Source organism: Channa argus, chromosome 2 (assembly GCF_033026475.1).
Source record: "Channa argus isolate prfri chromosome 2, Channa argus male v1.0, whole genome shotgun sequence".
NCBI classification, from domain to species: Eukaryota; Metazoa; Chordata; class Actinopteri; order Anabantiformes; family Channidae; genus Channa; species Channa argus.
Window position 1 is genome coordinate 14,936,676 of NC_090198.1, and position 27,234 is coordinate 14,963,909.

Below are 27,234 nucleotides of genomic sequence, written 5' to 3' on the forward strand. Positions count from 1 at the left end.
GTTGTATGATGTCTTCTGAGGGTTCGGGGTAGTTTTGACACGTCCGGGAAAATAACCCTAGCAAGTCCAGAGATATGTGACAGTAAGTCTGTAGAGGTGTGGGCCTTAAAAGACATGGGCTTTACCAGTCAGAGACAGTTCATTATGGGAAATTATGCTGTTGGCTGTGGTATAGGTAACATTCAGTAGGATGCAAAACTGGCTGCACTAGTGACTAAAAGTATTTTTATGTCAGCATTGCTGCTTCAGCCCATTTTCACAAATATTTGATTCTTGTTCTTATTTGTATATTAAGATGTATATGGTGTGCACATATATAGCACTTTTCTAACTTGTCAGTCTGCTTTTTACCAAGAAACTTGGTAAAAAGCAGAATGTAAAACACAAATGCGCTAGTAAATTACAAGTATTAATTCAATTTATACTAGTACAGGAAAGTTGTACTTAAGTACACTACTTCAGAAAATATACATAGTTACAACCTTACATTAGGTGTGTGAACTGTAAGTTATTCTATTAGTCCTCATATCTGTTCCTTTTCTTTCATTCCTCTTAAACTTATCAGCCAATTCTTCAATTCAATTCATATTCAGTGCTTTTATATGAAGTACATTGTGATTTAGTCATGCATGAAATGTACTGTATAAAAATTTGACTTGCCTTGCCCTATCTTAAAGTGAACAAGCCCTACAACCAGTAAAGTTTCTTGACATTACAGAGAGCAAATCATAGCTTCTACACAGATGTAATAGAGACTAGCAGAGGGGAAGGAGAATATCAATAGAAACCCACCAAGTGCGTGGGAACATCACAACCACATATCAGAAAGAAATCCCGTCTCTCCTAATATTCACATTACTTATACACCGCTGCTTGTTCTTGGGCATAAATGACTTGTTACTGAAGATTAGTATCCACCCCCTCCATCCCCTCCTGATGTCTTTTCTGATTTTCCCCTCAAAATGTCTCATTTAGAATTCAACACGTCCTTAGCAATGATTACAGCATCATAGAAGGAGTTTCTTTGTGAGTTTTCTTCAAACAAGAGAGGATCCCAAGGTATCGTTTGTCTTATTCCATCATGTCCTAAGTGGTGGCTGCAGCAGAATGTCACATGGCTGTTTATGCATTGCACTTGGGACTCCACTGCATCCTAAACCAAGGTTACTTTCATGACACCATTCTGTCAGTTAAGCTGGTTTTCTGTCTCCCTAAGTAAGCAGACTAGGTGGTGCGGTAGAGCTCGCTGCCTCCATCTGGTCTCCATCTGTAATGAGACCAACCAGGGTCTCCTGCTCATGCGAAGGTTAACAGCCCAGTGCTGAATACTGACACAGAAATCTCTCCATATGCACCTTTTAGATACACCCTTGTTGTACACAACATCATCTGCTCAGTCTCAATTTCCTTTTCAGTGAAACCCACTCTGCTTTACAGTACATCACAGTCTCAAGGAGCTACCCAGTCAGCTAAGTCAAAGAAAGTGGCATTTGTGGGATTATACTGATGGGCAGGCACTTGACTCTGGGTAAATCTCACTTAAATGGATGATATTCAAATGAGTATCATTCCCAGCTTCTTCATGTAGGATGACTGCACTTGCTATTTGACATGTTAATTAAATAAAAAAGAGAACCAACCCACCTTTACAGTAATTGAACGGTCCAGTTACATGCTGGTTTTACACTGTACTGAACATAACTTTGACACATCCAGTCCCCAAGTCCTTTATGAATATTTAAAAATGCTGCTGACTCAAACTTGTCATCTGTGATTACTCAAGATATATTAATTTTAGTACATTTAAAGAGACATTCTTAATAACAGAAGGCAAGTATTTAAAAAAGATTACCTTTCTTCTTAACAAATGGAGTGCTATGTAATTTTTTAAGTATTTATACCTGTTTAAAGAGATGTCATTCACAGTATTTAGAAGACAAGGCCATCTGTGTACAGAGAGCAGCCTAACTGCAGTCATGCCAGACTGATGCAGTGGAGGAAATAAATTTTCTGTCAGTATACTGACAAAATAGTGGGCACATTTCTCACTAAGTACATCTGCTCAGTCCCCAGGCCAATCACAAAAAGTGTTGGAGAGAAGTGAGAGCTCTTATTCACAAGCAAACTGTAGTAAATGGGTGATTCAGTGAATAAACATGTTTACTGTTATGGGGGGCATTATGTGAACGGTGGCATTATTACAGTTCTACAGAACAGCTTTAAACATACAGGAAGTGTGGGGCTGGTTACATTTAGAAGAATATTTGTTTGGCTGTAGCTCGATGTGCCTCTGGGCAAGACAGTGAACCCCCAACAGCCCATTGCCATCCCCAGGTGTGCAGTGCCGAATCAAGCCTGGTAGAAATTGGAGAGGATTGCGTCAGGAAGGGCATTCAGTTTTAAAAAAAACTGTGCCAAATCAACATGCGGACAATGATCTGCTGTGGTGACCCTGAACTCACCGGATAAGCCGAAAGGACAAAAACATAATAATAATAATAATTGTTTGGGGGAAATTATGTTTTTTGTAAAAAGCAGTAGCCAGAAAATGAAAGAAAGAATTATCTGTCGAAGATAAATGTTTTTAATCTTTAGGATTAGTCCCAATTATAAACAACTATACGCTGAGCAGCTGGTTAGCGTAGCTTAGCATAGCAAGGACTGGAAACGGTCCCCCCCTTTCCTGCGATGAGCCTGTGATGAGCACAGCACTGTGCCTGTTTGAATGTATTTGCATGTTTGCATGTAAACCAACTGTAAGAAAGTTAACTAACTGTAAACTAACTGTAAGACAGTTAGTTTGCATATTGTTACAACTGCTTCATCTTTATAAAATCACATTAAGACTGAATTTCAGTAACATGTAGAAATAAAAAAACAAACAAAAAAAAAAAGTTTGGAAAATTTATAGGATAAACTACTCCACAAAGGAAACAAGTCGTGTTATTATTACACCCAAACCACAGTGGGTAGTACAAAGTGGCTGCATCATCAGATCAAAACAAAAGCTCTTTATTTGACATTTCTTTAACTTATTTCTCTACTTTTTTTAAACCTAGTTAGTTTCTTTACACATCGTAAGGACACATTCTCTGTATTTGTTGATGTAATTCAGTTGAGTGTATTTTATACTATAAAGTCCAAACATGTCTAATTTATTATGTGTAGAACCCAATTTAAATGTGTAGTTTAGAATTAATAATGGCTGAGTCAATCTAAAATCATATTAACCCTAAGGAAATGAAAATGTCCATAGATCACATATAAATATTAGTGTTCAGAACAAATGAAGGCATCACTTTATCTTGTGTGATTATCATGAGCATGGGAACATGAGGAAAATTGGATTTTAAAAAGCTGAACAATGCTTCAAGTAGGTCAGTGTTGTGGCAATTCCAAAATCTGGTGCGTGTAAAAGCTAAAAATTGGAATCAAAGGGTTTTAAGTATTAAACTGGCAGCAATGATAAAGGCAGAGCAGTCTCACTGAGGCACCACCTAAGCCTCTTTCTGAGCCAATAAAAACCCTGCAGAGCTTTACTAAAGGATATTTTCTACAAAATCTATCAGAGAATAAACTTTGGTGCAATCTTGACATATTTAATTCTAACGTATTCAGCACTAACTGAACATATTATCACTGTCGACTTCACTTGTCATCTTCAACAATGATACAAAGAGAAAAAGCTAGATATTTTCAGTGTCTTTGCTTTTTCTCTCATTTCCACGTTTCCACACAATCAAATGTTGGTGTGATATTGCCGCCTGTGAGGTTTGTGCACAAACATGCTAAACTCAGCAAATGCAAGCCTATTATCTGGACCAGTCATGCTGTGCATGCTACCTCGGTCCTGCTGTGACTCAATGGACTGCCCGGCAATAGGGGTGCAGGGTGGGGTAGGCTGGCACATCTCAAATTGGTAGAAAGGCAATCTCTATTGATCTCGCTAAAACAGTGAAGAAAGATGCAACCCATTCACAACTCAATCTATGGATTCTCCGCTGGGCTCTGACCTACATAACCATGACAAGTAAAAACAACTTCAGAGGACATGTCTTTAGTCTCTTCCTACAGCCTGCCTCGTCTCTGTCTTCTCTGTCCCAGTCTCACCCACTGCTGCTTGGATCTTGTATTCCCTCCACTTACACCCCCAGTAGAAAGCCACATTTGGGCCAAACAAGATTAATTAAAAAGTGGCTTATTTTGGTGTTTTGTAGCTGTAGGGTGCTGTTCCTTCTCTGTGGTGGTTGCCACGGAAGGTGATTACTGTTGTGCATTGTCGCATATTTTTTGAGTTGCAATTTTATGGTGGAGTCATTGCTGCTGCATTTAGAGGATAATCAGCATTTGTCCTGGAGCACACATTTCATATTTATGCTATGAGACCTTTTCTGGGAAGAAGTGATACCCAGGCCGCCCTTACCCATACAGACATTAATGTTCAAGGTTAAAGCACTGAGTTTACTTTACACACTTAGAGTAAAGGAAATTAACACTGGAGTAACTGACTGTGGCCTGAGGTAAGTGAAGAGGCACTGAATTCCTATTTGAGTGAGATGTGTTAGCTGCTGTTGACCTCACCCAAGTGTTTGACATATAGCAATTGAAAACACGCACACAACAAATGCAGACCTTGTAAGTCGTTTTCATACGGTTCTTCAAAATGAACTTGTTTCCATGACAATCTGCAAGTTGATGCACCTTTTAATGACATGAAAGCATGTAATAGGGAATTCAGGCTGAGTAATGGTTTTGTTCTCCATTTTTGCTCTGCATTATAATAACTGTAATAATCCTACTGTATTTACCATTACTAATATACAGTAATGTAATGAAGAAATTTACTGGGTTTTGAATTTAAATGTTTAAAAACATTTCAAAACAGGTAATATAAAAAATTATTTGTAGGAAATCATGCTGCACCCTGATATATATTTAGCTTATCATTTTAGTTTTTTTTATGCTTTCTAAAGAAGCACAGCCTAAGCTGTGAACACTGCAAGACGACCCCATATAAACAGAGATGATTAGTAAAATCTTCCCTGAAAAGCTCCTTTCAAAAGAAGGGAAACTATACTGGGGTGTATACTTGACTACTTCAAGTATACATCTGAGTTAAAAAAGATTACTGAGCATTGAAAGTGTTTGAAAGCAATTGCAAAACAATAAGGCTATAAAACAACAGTGACATGTGTGACGAGGTAACACATTAATGACACATTAATCACAAGAGCATAAAGTTTTCAGAGAAATCGTTTAAACTTGGAACAGATTTATTCAAGCTTCTCAATTGTCATATCACACTAAGCTCATTCAGTCTTTTTCCGTCTTTTGTCATTCCATTAGCATCTCTTGTCATTTCAGACCCCAATTACTACCTCCTGTTTTTTGTTTTGTTTTGTTTTTTGTTTCCCACTTGTGCAGTCACATGATGTGTCCCATCACCTCTAACTCACCTTTAGCTCATTTCCTCAGTTTAGTCCCTTGGTATTGGGAACTGTTTGTCTAATTTTGCCTCATCCAGTTTACCAAAGTCACATAAAGGTAGACAACTTTTACAACTGTGAGTCCAGACTTGAGCTGTGATATCAGAAAAGTTTTCATTTTGATTCCTGATGCCATCCTGCAGCAAAAGGTCACAGAAGTTAACAGAGTCCCTTTTGGAGAAGCACAGTGGTCAGCTCACTCCAGAAGACACAGTCATCTGCACTTGTTCCCACAATCCTCAGCATCTTCAGTAGCTGCAGACCACAAGTTCCTGACCTCAATCATGACTAACCCATCACAGTGTGACTCCTTGACCTCTTCCAGCGGCCTTGACAGCAAATTAGTCTGAGACACGTACATGAGCAGGTTTGTCCTGAGAATTCAGGTTTCTGTCATAAGCCTGTACAACTTCATCACAAACGTCATGATCAAACAAACCTAGTTTTTCATTTAACAGTAAAGATATATACATTATTAGATACCTGATGTACATCATCTACCAATAATAAAAATGTAAACCTGGTATTTGACAGATGATATTTCACTTTGTAACACCACACCCCCTTCTGCCCAGAAGGGCTTTGAAATGAGTCCTTTATTTGAAGTTTATGCATCAAAGAGCAAAGGATTAATTGACCGAATCACTGTAAGTAGAAACAAAATAAGTAGCCAATGGCAAAACCATTTCATGCACTGGATAGAATTTTTTCTTTCACCCATTAAAAACCTTAGACTTTAATAATCATGACATGAATAGAAAGGAATAGAAGAGCATTTGCCTTGAAGACATGCTCTAACATAACCATGACATCTATTTTTTTAAATATGTGTTTAGTACTTTTTAATGGCAGTTTTTTACTCAAAGATGCTTTCTATTGAGCATTTTAATTTATTTGCAAATCATTAATACACACCTTTTATTACATAATTTGGCAGTATTTTGTCCAACTTTCAGAATGTAGCAGAGAGTCAGGTACAACAACATCTCTGATCTTCTCCTGGTCTTATTTTACCAGCCGCAGTATCAGAACACATGCTGATCTCTTCTACCTCCTGCTGTTCTCAGAGCAGCACAGCACAGCTGTTTGGCAGTTTTGTACCTTCCTCAAAGGAGGTGTGTGGTGCCAAGCTGGGAGAAAAGAGAGCAAGAAGATCTGCCTTAAACCCCCCAATTACTGATTTGACCTGAAAAGAGACCACTAGGACACAGTTCATACTCTACACTGGAAGAGCTACTGATGAGTGATGCCTCTGACATGTTACATGTCTCCTGCGTTACAAGATGGATCCAGCAGGTTTTGCATGTTTGGCACTGAAACCATGAGTTAACATTGGCCTTAATTGGTTTTAACTTGTTCTATATGTACAGAATGATTAGTAAAGTCTTCCTCCACTTGTGTCTGTCTCCACTTGTAATACTGTCCTTCTGTAAATTGAAATCTGACAGTGTGGAGCAGATGCTGTCAAGGTTTGTATAAATGGAAGTGGATATTAACACTTGAATGTTTTCCTCAGTGTGTGCAGTTTGTCACTTTTTAATTCTCCTTGCTGATGCATATCGTCAGCATGACAAATTCAGGCACATTTAGTGCACTTGGCAGACAGACTGCTTTTGATTATTTTTGTCATCGATGTTTCTCTCTTGAGGTTGTTATCTTGCATATGTTTAAAAAAAGACTTTAGCTTCAGGAAATTTACTCTGTGGTTAAAGTGATGAAAGGAGAGAGTTTCTTACTAATTTATTTGACATCTCTGGTGCCAACCACATGTTGCTGTGATGTTTTAAGATAATCTGTTAAACAGTCAGGCCTGTGCTGTTGTCACTTTTCTTGGACTTGTGCCATTTGAGTTTCTCTCTCTTTTTATTTATTTATATTTATTTATTTATTTATTGTCATTTCAGCCCAGGCTGTCACTGCACATACTATCTGCCACACTGCCCAGTTCTTCAGTTTTATTCTGCTCATGCCTCCGGAAAGAAACACAGCCTACTGCATGACTAAGATTTTTAAGTCTATCATACCACTGTATGCATCACGCTCCAGGGTACAGATGTATAAATGATTTGTATGCACAAACTTCATGCATACACTGTTTCCCACTCAGAAACAGGTATTTATAAAACAAAACAAAAAACAAATGTGCATTCCTTATCAGAATGATATGAACATAATTTTCTAGATAACGCTTTACTACAAACTAAATTCAAATCACTCCCATTATATTAGTGAAATTCCAGAAACTGAAATCTCAACTGACCCTTTCTAAATGGTGAGAGGTCTTTTTATGGGTAATCTAAGGGATGTGAGCCTTTAGACAAATTCAGGGAAAGATTGTTTATCTTCATTAAGTCCCAAATGAAAATTGTACAAATACCTCAAATGAAGCAAAAAAAAAAACAAACTGCCAGTGGCTGACAATATGTTTTTGAAATATGAAACAGTAAAATTCCTGTCTATGCTTAAAAACAGACGCATATTTACACTAAGGCAACTACAGCAACATATATACTAACAGTAACTTGTGTTTTCATTATCAGGCCAACAATGCATCACATTATATTTGATTTGGATCAGTGATTGGATTAACACCATGCTGCTCTAGTTTATTGCATTTAAGTAACGTGACTGAAATCTCTGTTATAAAACCACTGAACACACCAGGAAAAATGATATGATTCTCCTGAGGAAATGGGACTTAATGGTGCTGAACTCATCCTGGACACAGGAGCATGGCTTCACTTTAGAAACTGTGAATCAGTGTGTGAAAGCTACCTGCCTGCTGTGCAGAAACGCATTTACACAAGGCAACAGCCAGATCACAATGCAATAGGAAAAGATTGAGACAGCGTTTGTGAGTTCATGTTTCAATCCAGAGGTGTGAGGAATGCTAGTGCTGTGATGCTGAAGGAGAAAGAGCTGAGCTCCGGTGGGCTGCAGCCAAATTTTAACCCCTGGGCTCTTGTGACAAATAAGTAGTATGGGTGCTGTAAATATTCATAGCCCCATTCAATGTTTGTGCATAATGACGGCTCTTGGAGAAACTCACTGATTCGAAACACTTTTTGAAACTGCACTTCTTCTGGGGTTCTTGTAGCAAATAAAATTAGTGGTAGGGCAGGCACAAGTATTGGTATTTTAATGATTGTTTTTGCATCCATCTGTGGCTTCATGTGGGAGTGGAGCTAAGGACTGTACACCCAGTTTCTCAAAATCAAAAGAGAAACAGATGTACAAGCAGCTTTAAAATACACTAAAAGAATGTGTAGTCATCTTATGTAGTCATGTTTGTTTTGTTTGAATCATGATCTTAGACATTAACATTTTCAAAATTAACATTTTCAAATTTTGATTTTAGTTCAACCAACAATTCAAAAAGACTGCGTTTAATTAAACATAAAAAAAACAAACAGGAAAAGAGCATATTTTAAATAACTTTTAAATATGAGGAATCTCCTCTCTCCATGCATTCGTATGTCACCACTGTATGACATTAACTTTGTGTCTTCTCTCTCCTATAGTTTTCCTTCTATCTCTCTGTCTCCCTCTCTCTGTCCCTTTCTGCAGGTGTCCCCAGCTTTGGAGCTCTGTGTTTCCAGTGCACAGCTACTGGTCCTACCAACCTGCCTGATGTTGCTCTTTTCTTTTCTCTCTCCACTTTTCACTCACCCCAACCAGTCAAGGCAGATGGCCGCCCCACCCTGATCCTGGTTCTGCTGGAGGTTTCTTCCATTGAAGGGAGTTTTTCTTCTCCACTGTTGCTTAGGGCCTGCTCGAGGGGTTTCATTGGGTTTCCTCTACCTGTATAGTCTTGACGTTATTATGCAAAGCACCTTGAGATGACCATGAGTTGGCCCTATATAAATAAGAATGAATTTAATAATTTAAATTGACATGTTGTAAGACTGTCCTCATCCAGGTTGTCATTATCTCTATATCTTATTAATGTGTTTTCTGGGCTCTGTGTCCTCATATGTTCGCCCTTGTTGGTTGTATTCATGGACATTGATATGATTGTGGTGGAAATGAGAGAAATAAATGTCAACTTTATAGCTTCACAACCTTAATGCAGAATGAATAGATCACACGGACCTGTGATTTCTGTCAACTAAGAGCATCGCTGTACTGTACTGTCATTCTCTGTAACCATGATGTGTTCTCAAAGAGTAAAATTATTTGTTTCTTCACTGAAATGTAAACAAAATTCTCACCTCAATTTTTTGACAGCAGTATTTGTAGTGACACATTCAGAATGTGGATGACACAGCTGCTGCTTTGTTTATTGAGCCCACACATTCTGATGGTAGTAAACTAGTTTAATGACTGTGTCAATAGGAAACCAACACCACCCGCTCTACCTTCTGATTTTGTGCAATCAGCAGTAACCACACACCGTGAAACGATTTTCCCATTAGACCAATTTGTCATATATTTTATTTCCTTGTCCTCCAGTTCTCATTCAGTTCAACAAAGTCTCTAAAAGTAAAACAAAGCTACGAAATCTGTTTGTACCAAAAGTCAAACTATTCAAGTTGTGATCAAGTTACTCTGATCATTCACTTCCCTTCTCTTCTTTTTTACTTTCTGAAATCATATTTCTCAAAAACGAGCTCATAGTATCCAGTATCACTGAATCTGTTTATCACATACAGTAATGTGGTGCACCAGCTTTTTAAATTACTTTATTGGCACATAAAGTTATCAAAGGCACATTTCTCATGCATTTTAGGACACGTCTAAGATCTTTCACTGTATATGTAGTAAATGTTTAAATATATTTGCTCCTTAAGTGTAGTTGGGACTCCAATAATCAATATGACTGAGAACTGCTGTGGATAAGATCACCTTTATTCCTGCAGGACGTAAATTCTCATTTGCTTTGTTCCTCTGAAAGTGAAAGTAAAGTCAAAATCAATGACATTACTGAAGTCACCACCTTAAAAGCTTAAATATTGAATAACACATGAATAAAAAATGGATCTGGATGAACCAGATGACAACAGCTAATAACTGCTGTTTAAATGGTTTCGACACTGAAGGCTGATGTTGGCCAATGGCTGCAACCACCATTCAGATGTGTTGTTCTTTAAGACAGACTGGAAGACCTCTATTCTTAGCTGAAGGATTCTAACATGATTGATGATATAGCTCGTCATGGTCATGTGGTCATTATGTATCAGCAGCCACAATACACACACACACACACACACACACACACACACACACACACACACAGCCTGCACACAACACAGACACACACACTCAGCGTGCACTAATAACACAGCTAATGTCACTGTGACCCCCTCTCTGGCAGCACTTTATAACAAGCACAAGATAAAAAGGTGAAGAGGTCACTCATTCCTTGAGGGAGATTGCATCTTAGCAACTAGATGTGTTTCAGCGCTCAAGGCCTCACCACCTCCAATTAACAATGAGAACAGTCATATGCCAAATCAAAGCAACGTCAAAAAGATAACCAAACTCTGTGACAAGTTGCAGCGGGCAGTACAAAGAGAGTCTTTCTCAAAAAAGTCACCGTTGTGGGGCTATCAGAGTGGGACTAATAGAGGCAAACAGACACCAAAGCTCAAACGTCCTCATGGCAAACAGATATGATCAGCCAGATAGAGCAGAGTGACAGCAGATGCTTTGATGGGTTGCAAAGCTGTTGTGGGGGGAGGAGGGTGAAACAGCACAAAGCAGCACAATGGTAACACTGTGATTAACTAGATTACTCACAATGCAAGCTCTAAATATGCCAAAGCTAAAGACAGCAAACAATGCAGTGTACACCCACACCTACAGTACTGTATAGGGAACCGAAAAAGCTCGATTCACCCACACAGTGCTTTGTACACATGATCTAAATGCACGATCTGTCTGTTTCTCACACTCCCCTCTCCTCAGTCCTCTCACATCACTCTGGTAGCACAGGCACCCATAACAGAGATCCGTCTTAGCAAGATCCCAAAATCATTACCAACATTATTGAAAGTGACACACCTGCTTTCTTTCTGCATAGCAACCAATCAAAACTCACACATACTTAGAGACAGAAAAGCAATAAAAGACTCACCCAGAAAAGAAGATTGAAGAAGACCATTCCATATCGCAGGGCCATCATGCAACCCTCAGCCATCCTGCAGCGCCGCAGTTCTAGGAGAAATATGAAGGAGAGGTCCAGGTAAAATACCACGTACTTCTTCCCCTGGGCATAGCGCCCCTTGGATGTCTGCGGCCCCTTTGTCGTGTGGAAGCCAAATGCAAACGGTGGCCGCTTATACTCAAACTCCCCACTGAAGCGGTGAAACCCAGAGGTAAATGGTGGCGTGTCAGGTTTACTGTCCAAAGATGGACTACGCCGATACGGAGTCTCATCTGTACTTGAACGTCTCATTATGGAAGCTGAATGAGCTTCAATTGTATTTACTAGTCACACTGTGCACTTCAGGTCTGAGTAAAGTCCACACTTAGAGACAGAAGTTATTCCACGGAGAGCTGGGATGGAATTCACTAATGTTTTTTACCTATCCCCATGTTTGTTCAAAACTATTATGACCCCTATCAAACCCTGGAGCTGATTTAATTAGAATACTGTGATCAGCCTTGATCTGACTTAATCTGTGGCAGATAATGTGCTGCCATTCACTTGACTTGATTTCCTCTCTTTAATCCTACACTGCGACAATATTTAGCAGAGGACTTTGTATAATCCTGCTGCAACACCTGTGTAATTCTTTGTAGTTAGGATAAAGTCCCAGCACACACATGCACATCTACAAATCCATGTTTCCCACTCTGTAATCCCTCAAACACAGGTGTCATGCTCTGAGAGATAAACTGGTTTGCAGTTTCCTCTCCTAACAATTCAATCAGGTAAAGGACTGGAGGTCTCTGACTTGACCTCTCCAGGTGCTTTGGCTTGGCAAGATGATCCAGAATTGTCCTACCTGGTCTCATGAGAAATTCCTGAGCGGGTGGTCTCGGCCAGTGGCTAATGACACCCCTGCTTCAGCCAAACAACTTCTTTAACGCAGTGTCAGTGACACACATCCGCTAAGAATGAAACGCAATGCTCAAGTCAGAGTGTTCAGCATGTGGTTGTGGCAGTGGATGTGCTTTTGCTGACATGCAAAAAAACAGAGATCAAAACAAGATCTAAATGAGACAAACAAGCGCAAGGGAAGGATGGTGTTATGAATGTGAGGGGAAGAATGGGAGGATGAATAATGCGTGTGAGCGGACCATTCTTTGGCTTTTCAGTTTAGTATCCCTTTTGAATTCCTGCCTTTATCAATTTCCTGCTTACTTCTTTTGCACTGCACTAACTTGTCTCTTTTGTCTCTGAAAAGTGTCTAGGGGTTACTCTGCCTTTCTCAATCGTCTATTCTTTACATATGTAGCATTTCACCCTCATCAACTCCCTCTCATTCTCTTCCTCTACCTCACTCTGAGCCCCTCTTTGCACACCCCCCTCTGTGCTGACGGCGGTTAATTAATTTCCAGACTCTCATCAGGGAGGCAAAGTGTGCGGTGTCCCCGCTTCTTGTATCTCCCTCCTCCGCTACAGTGCTTCTCTCCTCTTCTCTAGGTGGGTAAGGAGATCAAGGTGTCCAGTGGGGTCATGGCCAAGCAGAAGAAGAAGGAGCAAGACGGAGAGACAAGCAGGGAGAAGAGAAGACAGTTTCCTCAGAGAAGCAAAAGAAAGACTGCAGTCTTTGAGCAGTAGTCCAGCTTCGCTGCCTGAAGCTCCCTCCCTCTTTCTCTTCACAAGCTACTGTTCTCTTTTTCTCTCTGTTCCCCCCCTCCTCTCTTCTTTTCTGCCCTCTCTCACAAGCGCTGATGCACTCCCCTCTGCACGCACATTCTCAAACACCCCATCCCTCCTCGGTAACTGTCCCCAAAAACTGGCAGTGCAAAAGGCAGGAGCAGTCATTCATATTCTGGCCACACCCTAAGAGGCAGCACGACCAATCAGTGCCTCACAGCCCCATCCTCCCTCGTGCACACACCAATCAGGCTCTACCATCTACCATCTACACACACACACACACACGGTGTACATGCACACACAAATGCACACAAAACCTGGTCTGTTGTTAACATACCAGTGCTGGGAAGCCTGCTGCACTTGTGCTAGTGCTTCCTCCTCCTCTCTTCTCTTCTGCCTGGGAATCATTCCACATGCAGAGGTTGTCCTTAATCGCAACCCAATCTGCTCTCTGCACGCTCGGCTTCAGTTATGTTCCCCTGTCCCACTGGACCTGGACTTGGGTCATAGAAGATCCATGTAGCTGCACTCAGCACACATTTGCACACTACAAACAACTCACATACAGTGTGTCTGCTGCTGACATTCACACAAAATAGCTGGAACCTGGTCAGTGGCTTTGTGAGTCTACAGGGATGTTTCAAATCTGCAAACTTACTGTTTTTATTCATGACTGCATCAAGAATTTAATGGATGTAATGGTCTCCTGCATGAATTTTCATAAGATTGCAGAGGTGGAAGTCCTGTGAGTGAATGTGACTTATTGACTGATATTAATATTGAAAAGACTGCAACTGCTGAAACAGCTACTTGCCATTTGTGTTTGACATACCCTAAGTGACATGCCACTAAATGTGTTTGCTTGTGTCTTTACCTTCATCTACAAAATCTACCCATGCACTTTACAGCTTGTAAATCATAACCTTTGCCATGTCCTGTCTAAAGTTGTATTGCTATAAGTTGCCTATAAGTTGTCAAACTGGTTATTTTAAACCCACAAAGTTCTTGGAAGGCAGTGTATGGTATATTTTACCATTTCTTATTGTTTTGTGTTTAAGTTAGCTCTTCTTCATCACCATCTCTATTTCTTAATATGCAGGTAATGCTTTGAACAGATGCGTGTTGCTAGGATTCTGTAAACTGAGCTGACTTATATTCTATATCTTTAAATGTATTTACATTAAGGTTTTTCTTATTGTCTGTTACTGACACATGGAGCTCACTTCTTCACTTGGGCATTAAGATGTAGATCCTTGAACACAGGTGCAAAAGATAAGTGCATAAGAGCTGTACAGTTGATGTGGTGTGCTCAAATGCCAGGCTAACAGCAGCAAGAGTCCACAAAGTTATGTACATGTAACAAACAGAATCATCTTGGTGTGAGTGCCCCTTTTCTTGCCAGTTCTTGGACTTTGCATAGCTCTTTTATGTTTGCCTTTTTCTGACCAACACCTGCTCACTGACCTCACCTACATGTAATCCTTCCCTATTTTATCAGAATCTTTTTATTGGTGTGTGTGTCAACAAATTGAATGTCATGTTACACTGGCTGCCCAGGAAATGAATGCTAAATGGCTAAAAGAAACACTAAAATCTCCATGTACCCCATACCAGACCAACAATGCTTGAGCTTTAAAGTAATGTTTTAGTAACCGGGAGCTAATAACCCTAAAAAAACCTCCACTTACTCTAAAGTATAAGTGTATTGTCATTGACATACTGTAATTCCATAAAGTGAAACTCACTACTATTTATGCTTCTCTTTTACCCATTCAGCTAGCATGCACTGTCACACAAACATCCAGCCAATATCCAAACCTACAGTCTTACACACACAAACCAGCCCACAAACAAAGTAAATGTGTAGTGGCACCCCGAGGTGGTATCAGCTTTGATGTTCTCAGCGTGTACAAATACACAAATGGAAGAAAAAGGGGTTTGGCTGCAGGAAGGAAACATGATACACAACATGACGAAATTCATCTCTATTATGAATGAGACTTTATAGATAGGGGCAAATATTAATGCACTTTATGAATCGCTGTGACATGAAACAAGGATGTAAATGGAGCAGTCAGATACAGAAATCTCTGTGCTTTAATCTGGCTTCTATGCAGCCATTAAGGGTTACAGTATGAAGCTGGCTTACTCTCCCTTGTTTAACGCTGGAATATGAGTCTCCTATCTCCACTAAATGACTTAACGGGGTAAAATGATAACTGCAATGCACAGAGAGCAGAAATATGAGCATATGAAATGATAACGGCTTAGAGCTGTTGGCCTGGTAGATTTTTAGCTTAAGCAACATGACAACAACAAAGTCAATGCAATGTTGACTCTTGGTAAAGTTAAAATGTCAGATTTCTGTTAAGGTAATTTGTTTTCTCTTTGGACATTTCTAGCAGGATATAAATCAAGGTTACAGCATCAGGACTCAGCAAAGCATCAATTATGTGAGTTGTATACTGGCAATGCAACACTACTTTTTCTAAACGGATCCAGAAATGAAAGGTCAATGTTAGAATGGAAACAAGCTTTCTTCATATATTAGACACCATCCTAAAGTTAGGGCTTTCTGATGTATCAAATCACATGCCACCTTAAGACTCCTAAGAAAAAATTTATATACTGCCCAACAGGTCCTGCCATTTTAGAGCCATGAATAATGTGCACACTAGAATATCTCATTGTGACTAGTGTTTAATCATCAGGACCTGAGATTGTGCCAGGCACAGGTGCTGCCAGAACATCATTCTCCAAAAAACACAGCTGTGTGTAAGGTAAATGCGCCATCTTTAAGCACCATTTCACAACAGCATGACACCAAAGACCACTCAGGAATCAGAGTCATGAAGATTAATAACAACAGCTCTGTTGGGAAATAAACATGTTTTATCCATCATCCAAGCTGTCTCATGAGGGATTTAAGATTCACTTTGCTGACAAAAGTGAGATTTATGGTCAAAAACAAAAAAGTGTTTGGTACAAAAAGAGTGTTTGGTAAAAACTGAAAGCAGCATTGCAGAATAAGTAAAAAGGCAAAGACCAAATATGAAATAAATTATGTAAAAGACTTGTTGTGGAAATATAATGTAATAAAAGATATTGTATAAAATGGAACAAAATGTAATATCAGCAACATAAGAAGCAGCAGGAATTATACTGTTTTCATCTCTTTTCTGTTATTTAGTTAAATAATCCTACATCTGATAAAATTTTGAAGGACAGTAACATAAACATAGCAAATTGATTTTGTCTATAAATGCACTGCATTCAGGAAACTTGACTGTGTCTGAATTTGCCTGAAAGAAAATGTGGCATCACACCAGGTCAATTAATCACCAGTGTACATGAAAGGGTCTGTTTGTGTCTCAAATGTGTCCAAAATGGTCTGAATACTCCCTCTACCACTGAGATCCATAAATGTCTATGCCAACTTTTTTGGCAATTCAGATATTTTGGTTTGGATCAATGTACTAGCAGACATTATTCCTCCAAGAGTCACACCACTGTTTAGCTGACTAATCAGGTAACACTGGGAGGAGAGCCATGATGGTTCTAAAATATCCTGACATTGCTCACAAATGGTCAACATTTAAAAGAAAGCATGAGGCCTGAAGAATGACTTAGTAACACCTTAGGCACCATTAATATACTAATTCAACAACTGGAATTGTTCATGTGAGGCCCCAAACACGTTAAGTGACCCAAAAAGCATCAGAGCCATCTACTGTTTATTGGGCATGACCTGATGTGTTGAAATGTAATTATGCTGTCTGCCACACTTAGAGCCAAACAGAAATATTGTACAGTACATATAAAAACTTTCGATGTAGGCGGCAAAGAATAATGGCTCTACGCCCACTGTTCATTGTAAAAAGAAGAATGAAGACTGTTCTGTATTCAGTGTATTGAGGAAAATACATTTTAAAATTCACTGTTTGTTGCCTTTAGGCTGGTTAATAAACTGCACAATAAGCTCGCAGCAAGTTTAATTATGTAGCAAAATTTCAATCTAAAACAGATCTTTATCCAGCCTAGTGAAGTGAACATCACGTAAAAGCATATACAGTGCAGGTGCAAACTCAGGGGATTGTAATTTGAATAATGATGTGCAATCTTTTATTAATGAGCACCAATCAAAATAAAGTGCGACTACACTGTATGATACTTCAACAAAGGGAGTAAAATAGGAGGTGCAAAGGGAAGAAAATACATATTTAGTGTAAAATGCATTTACAAGACAACTGACGACAACAAGTCATCAACAAATTATCACACACAGTGCTATGTAAAAGAATATTTATATGTACATATAGGTAAACATGTAATAAGATTACAGATATTTAAGGCATATTTATAGACAATCAGAACTAGACACTAGGCTGAACTCCCGTAAAATGTTTCATCTTTACATCATATAGTTAATAAGTAAATGCTTTACATTTAAACACGAGTGTGAAATACATTTGTATGCATTAATGTGCTCTTATCTGTTGGCTGTCTATGGAGACCTGTCAGTTTATGGATTTAGTTGATAATCAACATATCCAAAAATGTTTGAAACAGCCAAACATCCAGTGTGGTAAGAAAGCAAAAATACATCCTGCATCATTTTCTTTTTACCGTTAGTTCAGACAGGTAAATTTCCTATCAATTGCGAAGGTGAACTAAGGAAATTGAACCTTAATTATTTATACTTCTTATAGCACAGGCTGCCTCCTCCACTGCCTAAACAGAAGAAGACTAATTAGGTTTAAAGTTTCAGCAAATATGTGTCTCCTTATGTTCAATACATAGATCAAACCTTAATAAGTTCCTAATAAGAGGCCTACACATGAGCATAAGTCTTATGTATATTTAAAGAAGGCCTGTCAGCTTGTGATTACTATACAAACACTAAAATGGTTTGTGGTAAAAGAACAAAGACTCTTGAAATATTCATTTGTTTTAGTTGCTGCATGCAGAACTGTCCCTTTCTTTTAACAGGCTAAGCAACATTGTGCATTGTTTGTGACAGCTACAGGGCCACTGAAGGCTAACAACAAATATTGTAAACAAGACATTAACTTTAATTTCAAAATAACCTAATGACTGGGATTTTTTTTTAACTAGGTCAGTCAACGACTCATTATCAGCATTTATGAGCTATAAAGAGGTCCGAGTCACTCTGCCGCAGATGAGCTCCAAAATGACCAAACTCATTGGGGCTCAAACTGCAGCTGCATCACTTAAAATACACTTCACACCATCCATGAGCACTTTCTGCCTGCATTCCCGTTGATTTTGGGTAGAGCAGTAGATATTCTTACTTCCGAATTTTAAAAGATTAATTTTAAATTGAAAATGGGTACTGGTTCTTTATTGACCTGAAATGGCCTTTGATAGTCAATGAATTTGTTTCATTAGCTATTTATACCAGTTTTATCATTATTAATTAAGACCATGATAGTTTTTTAAGTAAAAAATTATGTAAAACTTGGCATTGTCCTACAGTTCTTGAGTAGTGCAATTTATTGCTGCAGTGAGTGAGCCAGATAAGCTGCCTCTGCCCAAAGTATGAAAATAAGCCCAATAACACCACCTACAAAACTCAATAATTAATTTGATATGTCTTATTTGTTTTCCAAAAAACTCAAGTGGACTTTGTTTCTGGGTACATGCCTTAAGCTAGACTAACTGGCTGCTGGCGGTGGTTTCACATATACAGAAATTGGAGTGGTGTCCATCTTCTCTTTAACGCTTGGCAAGACAGAAAAACAAGCATGCAGTTTCCTCACCAACCCATGATTTTAATACAAAAACACTGAACAGCACTCAAACAGCCAAACAAAGTTCTCAACAGCAGTAATAGGTTTGAAAAAGGTTCCCAAAAATTCCCACAATTAATACAAACAATCTAGTTTAACGTTTAATATATCCATATTTCACTATTGTGAGAATAATGGCAGCATGGCAGTGATTAACATTACCAAGATGTTAACAGGAAAACTGGGGATGACTGACTTCCATTGTTTAAACCTCGTGGCCTCCTCATTAGTCCACTTTATGTGATATAATTATCTGTGGCTGATGATCACAGAACAGCAAACAACCAGTATCTCCCAATTAATCTTGGTATCATTCTTCCACTGCACAAATTGACAGGGGGAAATGACATCCAGATGCAGCTTTAGTCAGCCTGTGACAAACCCTGCCAAGGTGTCCGAGGAAATCTTTCAAACCTGCAACAGAAGGGTAATTTACAGCTGTAAGTATCACATCTGCCATTTGCATTCTGCTTCTAATCCTTCCTAGCAGGAAGGTTATTACGCTGCTTGCCAGTGAAACACTGCCCAAACAACAGACATACTTGTTTTCTTTGTGGACGTGTAACATAAACGGAAGCAAACGCAGGCGGTTTGTGCAAAGTTATCCATCCGTTTTCCAGATACAAGCACGCGCATAATGCATTTAAAAACTCCCTTTGGCACACAATGGCCACTCCAGTCTGTTAATATGAAAACAGGTATTTTGCAGTCTTATTCATACTGTACAAGCTTTCACCCTCATTCCCACTAAAATTGTACAACTAATATTTTATTACAGTAAAAATGAGTGAGTAATGAGCTGTGTCCACTTTGACAGTAGATGACCACATACACAGGACAGTCAGAAATAAGATTTTCACAGTCAGACTGACTCAAGCATAAAACCAATGGTTTTAAATCTGGTTTGTAGGAAAATCAATTTCCTTGTGTTTTTTTGCTTTTCAAACTGAAAAGCCACAAAACACAATTTAAGCTGTCTTTCATCACCCAACTTGTGTTTCTCATTACACATAGTAGACTGTATTTGCTGCAAGTAAATACGAGCATGCTGTCATCTCGGTGAGTACATATTGTACTCTGAGTGCTGAAATGTGGGTATTCAAAAAATATTTTACTTTATCTGTCATCTAACTTTAAAATTGGAAATGATGATTAATAGACGTGTTCTTAGGGTTTTTTTGTGTGTGTATGTGTGAACTGTTCAACAAGTATTTCTGGAACTTAATAAAAAGTAGTGAGTTTCTTCATGTAAAGATTTAGCTGAATTTGTGAACAATCCACTCTAAGATATAAAACTGCATTTAGCCCAGCAACCGTTGTATAATTTCCATGCATTGAGTATATGGTAATAAACAGGCATAACATTTTAAATAAATCCACTGTCTCACAGACCCACATCCACACAGACACATCTGTCCTCCCTCATTCACAGCATTAAGAGAGTATCACATCAAAACACATGCACAAAAAACACACACACGGTGCTGAAATCCCAGTGTGACTAATCTCATCAGAGGAGTGTTCAGACAGGTGGCTGTGTGTAGGCAGACCTGCATGATCCACAAGACAGAGAGCACCAGAAAGATAACCAGTGATAAAGTCCCTGGAGCAGACATGAAACAACTCGGATAAAGCCACATCAATTGATGTACTTGTGTGTATTTGTGTTAGCATGTTTGTGTGAGTGAGCTCCATCTTCCCTCAAGGACCTTGGTCCATTGTGTTCTCCTGAGGCTGTCAATAGTGTTTAAACACAGCACAACTTGCTGCAGTCTGAGTCCTAAGGGCATTTAGACATGGCCTTATTTAACCTGACAGGCTGCGAGCACCAGAGCTGGCAATGTCTGCTAATGTTAAAATCCCATCATGTAGTATGCGTAAGTTTTTCTTGAAACATTAAAATAACTGTTACAAAAGGACATCAAGGCAACCAAGTCATTCTGGGTAGTGGTGTGGGTGTTATTACTTTTCCAATGCAATGGCATCCAATGCTTTATTAAGCAGTACTGGGTAGACTGTATTCAAATGGCTGCAAAATTCTGATTTCTTTTCTAATCATTTTTGTAGTAAACGTAAAAGGGTCACACTGCCGAACTAAAAACCTGTTCATACCTGTTCACATGTGATACTTAAGAGTCGCTAATTAACCTAACATGCATGTCTTTGGACTGTAGGAGGAAACATAGGGAGACGCAAAGTCAAACATGCAAACTCCAAACAGAAAGGCCACGGTCAGCTAGGGACGTGAACCCACAACCTTCTACTGTAGTTGCGAGGTTAACCACTCCACCACTGTGCTGCCCTCTAGTTCAGACATGAATCATTGAATGCAACATTTTTCCCAGACTGTTTTTACTAAAACCGCCTAAACTCTGCAGAAAATTTGAGAGCATACTGTAGGCTTCACTGTTGATTTTTAGGCAGTCAGTCATTTAGTAATCATAGGATAGTGTTTCTATGGTGACATTATGGTCTCAAATGATGACGTTATATCAGGATAGATGAGTTAAGAGAACAGGAAAAACACATATATATAAAAAACAGCCATTGTTCACCACATTGTTGGCTGTTGCTGGAAGTCTGTTTATTGTGTTTCTTTGCTAGAGCCACAAACAGGATACATGGCCCACATGGGCACCTTATCCCCCCAGATCTATGGGTCAGCTGGTTAACAGCAGTCAGTGTTGCGTAGGAAATAATTTGCTCACACACACAAAAGGAATTTATTATCAAATGTTTGAAGATGTTTTCCAATGCAATTACATGTTTCACTGAACAAGATCATTTTCTGTGAAGGGGTTCTTTCAACATGAGAAAACAAACTGCCTTCAAATATACATTTACCTCATAGTGCAAAACATTCATATGTTGTTAAGCTTTTATAACTACTAATCAGAAGCTATTGGAAGTTGCTCCTATCCTAAACATCTTGAAAATCTTACCACGGAGATATTCTCAGACTTTCTTACAACTGCGCAGTATGCTTTTATAGCCAATTATCAACATGACTGTTAGATAAAATTAAGTTACGCGGTGAGACAGAGAAACAGGAGGAAGGCAAATTGTTTTAAAATGACAAAAAACAAAGATCCATTCGACAGATTGTGTCAGTCACTGTGGTGAACACTAATTTACATGAATAAGTTATTTAACACTGGCTGTGAGCAGACATTAAATCAAAATAGAAGTTGTCTAAACAAGCACCTTATACGTGAAACTTTTGTTAAGGCTGCTGGAGGTTTTAAAACTTGGCTCTTCAAACACTGATAAAGTCCAGCAACTTGAAAAATTAATTATAGATGATAACCTGACGCTGTTATGCACTGACAGCTTACTTAGGTAAAACATGCCTATGCTTCAATTTTAGACTCATCTGATGCATTTCAGATAGTTTGTTGTCTTAAACTGTAAGTGAAATCTCAGATTCATTAGGAAAACATGATGCAGTAAAATTAATTAAAACCCAACAAACACGATTGCAACTGTCTTTGTGAGGGCCAAGTCCCACTCTGTGTGAACCTCCTGGGATATGTGCCAACATGTACAGATCAAAGACAAAAACTTGGATAACTTAGTGGAAAATCATAACAGAGACAGATACTTAAAATTGTTCAGGAGACCAGACTTTTATTATTTTATGTTGAGAGTTCCTTTAATTTGCCATCAAGCTTTGGATCTTTTCACTGCAGCTGCAGTTTTTCTTTACTTATTGTAAGGTCTTGTGAAAACACTGCAGCTCTCGGCCACTTGTCTGTTTGTTCCTACTAAACACCTACATTTTTAAAAGCAGGTCACTTGTATATATTTGTTGGAAAAGCTGAGCAACTTAGCAAAACAGCTGGGCACTGTAAATAATTTAGCAAACATTAATCAAACGGTGCAAACGCGTGTTTGCTTTAAAAAAGCATTTTTAAAGGACTATTTTCAGCAACAGGTCCAACTTTCCATCTGTGGAGCTCTGTCACAGTGGCACCCAATCTATTTGGCTGTGACACTGTACTTGTAACTTGAAACGTCCCTGTCTGCTGTATGTCTCCCATTTCTACAGCATACACCAACGAGTTCTAACTAAGACAGTCATGAAATCAAGTGATTATAGGGACAACTAGCCAGACGTCCGTGCAGCCTATGTGTTTTCATCTTGTTTTCTTTTCTGTTAATCATCACTTGACTCTGAGGCACATTGAAAAGCAACCTGGCATAGAGGCTATGTCAGGTTGCTTTTAAGGACAAAACTGAAAACCGATGGCTACACACAAAACCCAGAGTGAGGGGGCAAACTCATACTGCAAAAGTGACCACTAGGTGCCCATAGAAAACACAATACAGGGCAGTATAAAACCATCCACAGACTTATAAAATACAGAGTTTTGATAATAAGCTAACAATGTATTCTGCCCTCTGAACATTTTCTATTTATTTCCTTTGCGATTTCATTTTCAATCATCCATGTTCATCTCTTTCATTCATTTCTACCTCAAAGATATGTACATATCTTACTGAGAATGTAGTTCAGAATCTCGTCTATTAGGAATGTTTATTTTGGATTTTAACCAAACGTTCATGGTCATTCTGTACTGATTGAACCCATGAATGCATTAGGTGCCCCTCCGATAGTCCATCAACATGAAACTTCAACATTTTAAGGACAAAACATTTCAGGTACAGGATTTCATTGGGACTTATATATGGTATGTCCATTTAGTTTGGGTTTTTAATCATCCCTGCGTACACAGGGAAGTCATGCAGTCATGACTATTCACCACATTCTTACTAAATGGCTCATTTAGCCCTCAGTGGCCGACTTCAAAACTGTGAGCTGACACTCCAGTGACTCCAGTATCACCGTAATCAGCAGGGAGAAAAGAGCCTCTACTGTGTCAACCCTAATCACGAGTCAAAACATCTAAATCTCCTCTGTTAAAAACACTCTGTTATGATAAAAGAAAAGGCCTTCAGAGAAAGTGACATTAAGCTGTGTTTTCACTTAACAATTACACAACAGGGTGTGCTGTATTGTTTTTGTTTTTATTTGCAACATTATCAGCTATTCTTTTGAAACTAGAGCCCTAGTCAGAGTCAGTAATATATGCATATGATTCAAGGTTAAGGCAGAAACAATACAGCCTGGACAGATAAAGCAAATATACTGTAGCTGAATAATTTATCAGATTAGTGATGCAAGGTCAATGCCTTTTGGTCTATGCTTTAAATATTATAGAATTTGTTTTTAAGATCCCTTATTGGCTTTCGATGAATGGATTACCAGAAATTCAGTAAAAAATGTCAAAACCTCTACTCCAGCTCAAAAACTAAACTTCATGGATGAGTTTAACATGCGGAGACCGAAGAAAGAAGCGGGATCCGAATTCACTGAGAGCTACCGAACCACTGTCAACAACACTCTTTAAACTTTTCCGTAACTTATCCTCCATTGGAAAAAGCAAACACAAGTACTGGGTAACGAATTCACTCTGACTTCCAAAAGCTTTGTTTCCATAGCAACAAATCCGCAGGCTATGGCAGTAAAGAAGTACCTTGTGAATTTCTCAACGAGAACAAGACACTGTGGACTATGGAGTGGCAGAATGTGAATGTTAATTACATCAGACCAAGATAGGCGCATAACAAATAAGAGCAAAATTACACTCTTTGTCCTTTGTCACCCCCCACCCCCCCGCTCAAACATTTTGCATCATATGGACAGCTCATTAGACAGTGGGCCCCTAGTCACATGCATTTAAAGCCCTCATCTCATTCATTTTATGTCTCCTTGTAGTTGTTTTCAGTCTCTTTATGACTGTTTTGTTCCTCTTTAATTTTTTTGAAACCCTGTAGTCATTTTGCACCTTTATATTGTTGTTGTCTGGTTGCCAAATCAACATGCAGACAATGATCTGCTGTGGCAAGCTTTGTGATCGCTTTACATCTATACATTTTCTTTTTATCAGTTTATTGACAACAAGAAGTGTAAAAAAAGTGTAAAAAAAACAAAAGCGTGTATGTGTATGTGAGAGAGTTTGTAGGTTTGACCAGGATGCAGAAGACTTTACAAAGGGCAAGGAAATCAAGGCAACAAAGGCTCCTCTACATGAGGATTAATTACAGTGCTGGGAAAATTGGTTCTAATAGGGGCTAATGATGTGTGACAGTAGTCACTGTGAGCTGATTGGGTATATAATTAGGTAAATCATCCTAAAATGGCATAAAAACAAGATTTTCTATTAGTTCTCAATGTGACACTGCTTTTAAAAAATATATATAGCAAATGTGATAATCAGTACTACTGAATAGAAAAAGGGTGGTTTTACAGCAGCAGTTTAGACAAAAATAAAAGCTCAAAACATGCCAGATCCAGTATTCTCAGAGTTGCAAAATCAGTATTTTTTACTGATCTAGGCAATATAATGTAATTCTGAAGGATGCTAGCCTCTCCAACATCTTCATAAAGATAAAACCCTTTCAACTGGGAATAGACTTAATTAGGATTTTTTTTTTGTCCGTGGTCTACACACATTAACCCATAAATGTTGAAGTGAGTGTTTTTAAAGCTGTTACCAAATGAATTAAAAATGAAAAGCGGAAATGTTCTGAGGCAATAATTATTCAAAGTCTTGCACTGACATGTCAAATCAAGTTTGGGTGCATCCAATTTGCCTCACATTTTCTGCAACTGGAATTTGCATGTCCAGTTGTGTTCACTTCGAATGGCTAGACATGATTTAAAACTAAACATAACATACATGTTCACACAGATGGCAGTGAAATAACGAGCAATGCAGTATAAACCTCATAAATGGGCCAGCACAGCTGTAAGATTAAGAAAGAACCAAACATTAGACACAAATTTAAAAGAACACAGCAGGTGGCTTCATTACAAAAAGAATAGTGTCACTCTTCTAAACAAACTGAACAACGACAAAAGAAATTGCATAGGAATTTCTTTTATGTGGCAGGAAATCTTGACCAAGGACAACAAACTGATTATTTGTCAAATCTGCTGGAAAGTGGCTGAAAAAAGGGGGCACATAACTGCATCCTGAAGGCAGCGATGAAAGAGTAATCAGAAATTAAATATTTTAGCTGTAATGAATCAAAGACGGCACAGATAATATAATCTCTACATCTGTCCTTTTTGCACTTCTGTGTGACAACACATGCTTCAAAGCTCTAATGAATCCCCAAAATCCTAAATCATTATTTCCAGTAGAGGGTGGCTTCAAACTTTATTCATTTTTTAAGGGCCACTGTTTAGTTAATTTTTTTTTAAAAAGTCAGTTCCTACAAAGTCCTTACTTCTTACTGTGTATCCTTCTGCTAAGCAAATAATATCTCTCAAATTTGGTCTATTTTAAGCTGCAATGACTAACTCTGGCCACCTGGGGCCAGCAGTAGCCAGCTGTGAGCACAGGCCTGATTTTATCTAGTAAGTTAAGAGGGTGACTTAATAAAGTTAAAGTTAGTGAAGACCCAGCAGTTAACGCATCTGGCGATCAGACACTGAGCAACATTAAGTCCAATATTATCTCTGTTTTGGTTTCCATAGACTTTAGAAGAAATATGTGGGTCTTTATTGGCTGAATGCTCAATACTCCCCAGCAATTCTCTAACTGTGTCCGTCTGCTTTTAAATGCTGAGAGGGTAGTATACTTCTTAGAGTAGTTCTTTGTTGTTGTTATTGTTTAAAATAATCCTGATGAAGCTGCCAATAGTAAAGGTACCAACAAAAGAGCACAGATGCTGGGAGAAAAAACAGATAAACCAAACAATCAGCTGAAAATTGCAGAAACACTGTGAAATTGAAGGGAACCTACAGTGGAGATTTGTTTTGGCACTATGAGCGACTCTGTTTACATCAATCTATCTAAGCTTTTAAAGACCAGCATATTTTGCTAATTGCCTGTGGTTCAAACTCTCACCTTGCTACCTTGCTGTGTAGAAATGTAGGTTGAGTCAGCATAGCAACACTGTTAGTTAATCAACAGCACATATTATTATGCACATTATTATTTATTAATTTGCTGCTAAATTTGTATTTTTCAGTAGGGGTCATGTGATATATAGTTCTAGTAGTTGACCATACAGCAGTAAACAGTTATCCCAAACACTAATGTACATCCCCTCAAAAATCCTGTTGATATCTGATGTTATGCTTAGAGTCCCAGTT

The 27,234-nt window shown here is 38.6% G+C and overlaps 1 protein-coding gene across 5 annotated transcripts in view; it reads right to left on the reverse strand.

Moving 5' to 3' along the window:
* Positions 1-27,234, reverse strand: part of tspan4a (tetraspanin 4a) — a 104,493-nt gene that overhangs the window by 71,711 nt on the left and 5,548 nt on the right. For 2 of the 5 annotated variants that reach the window (XM_067495717.1, XM_067495718.1), the window contains exon 2: positions 11,563-11,642. In XM_067495717.1, the coding sequence (XP_067351818.1) occupies positions 11,563-11,625 (63 nt within the window). In that variant the 5' untranslated portion in view covers positions 11,626-11,642. Of the gene's footprint in view, positions 1-11,562; positions 13,357-13,594; positions 13,751-27,234 lie in introns of those variants that run through there. The other 3 variants (XM_067495719.1, XM_067495716.1, XM_067495715.1) reach the window with 3 other exon arrangements.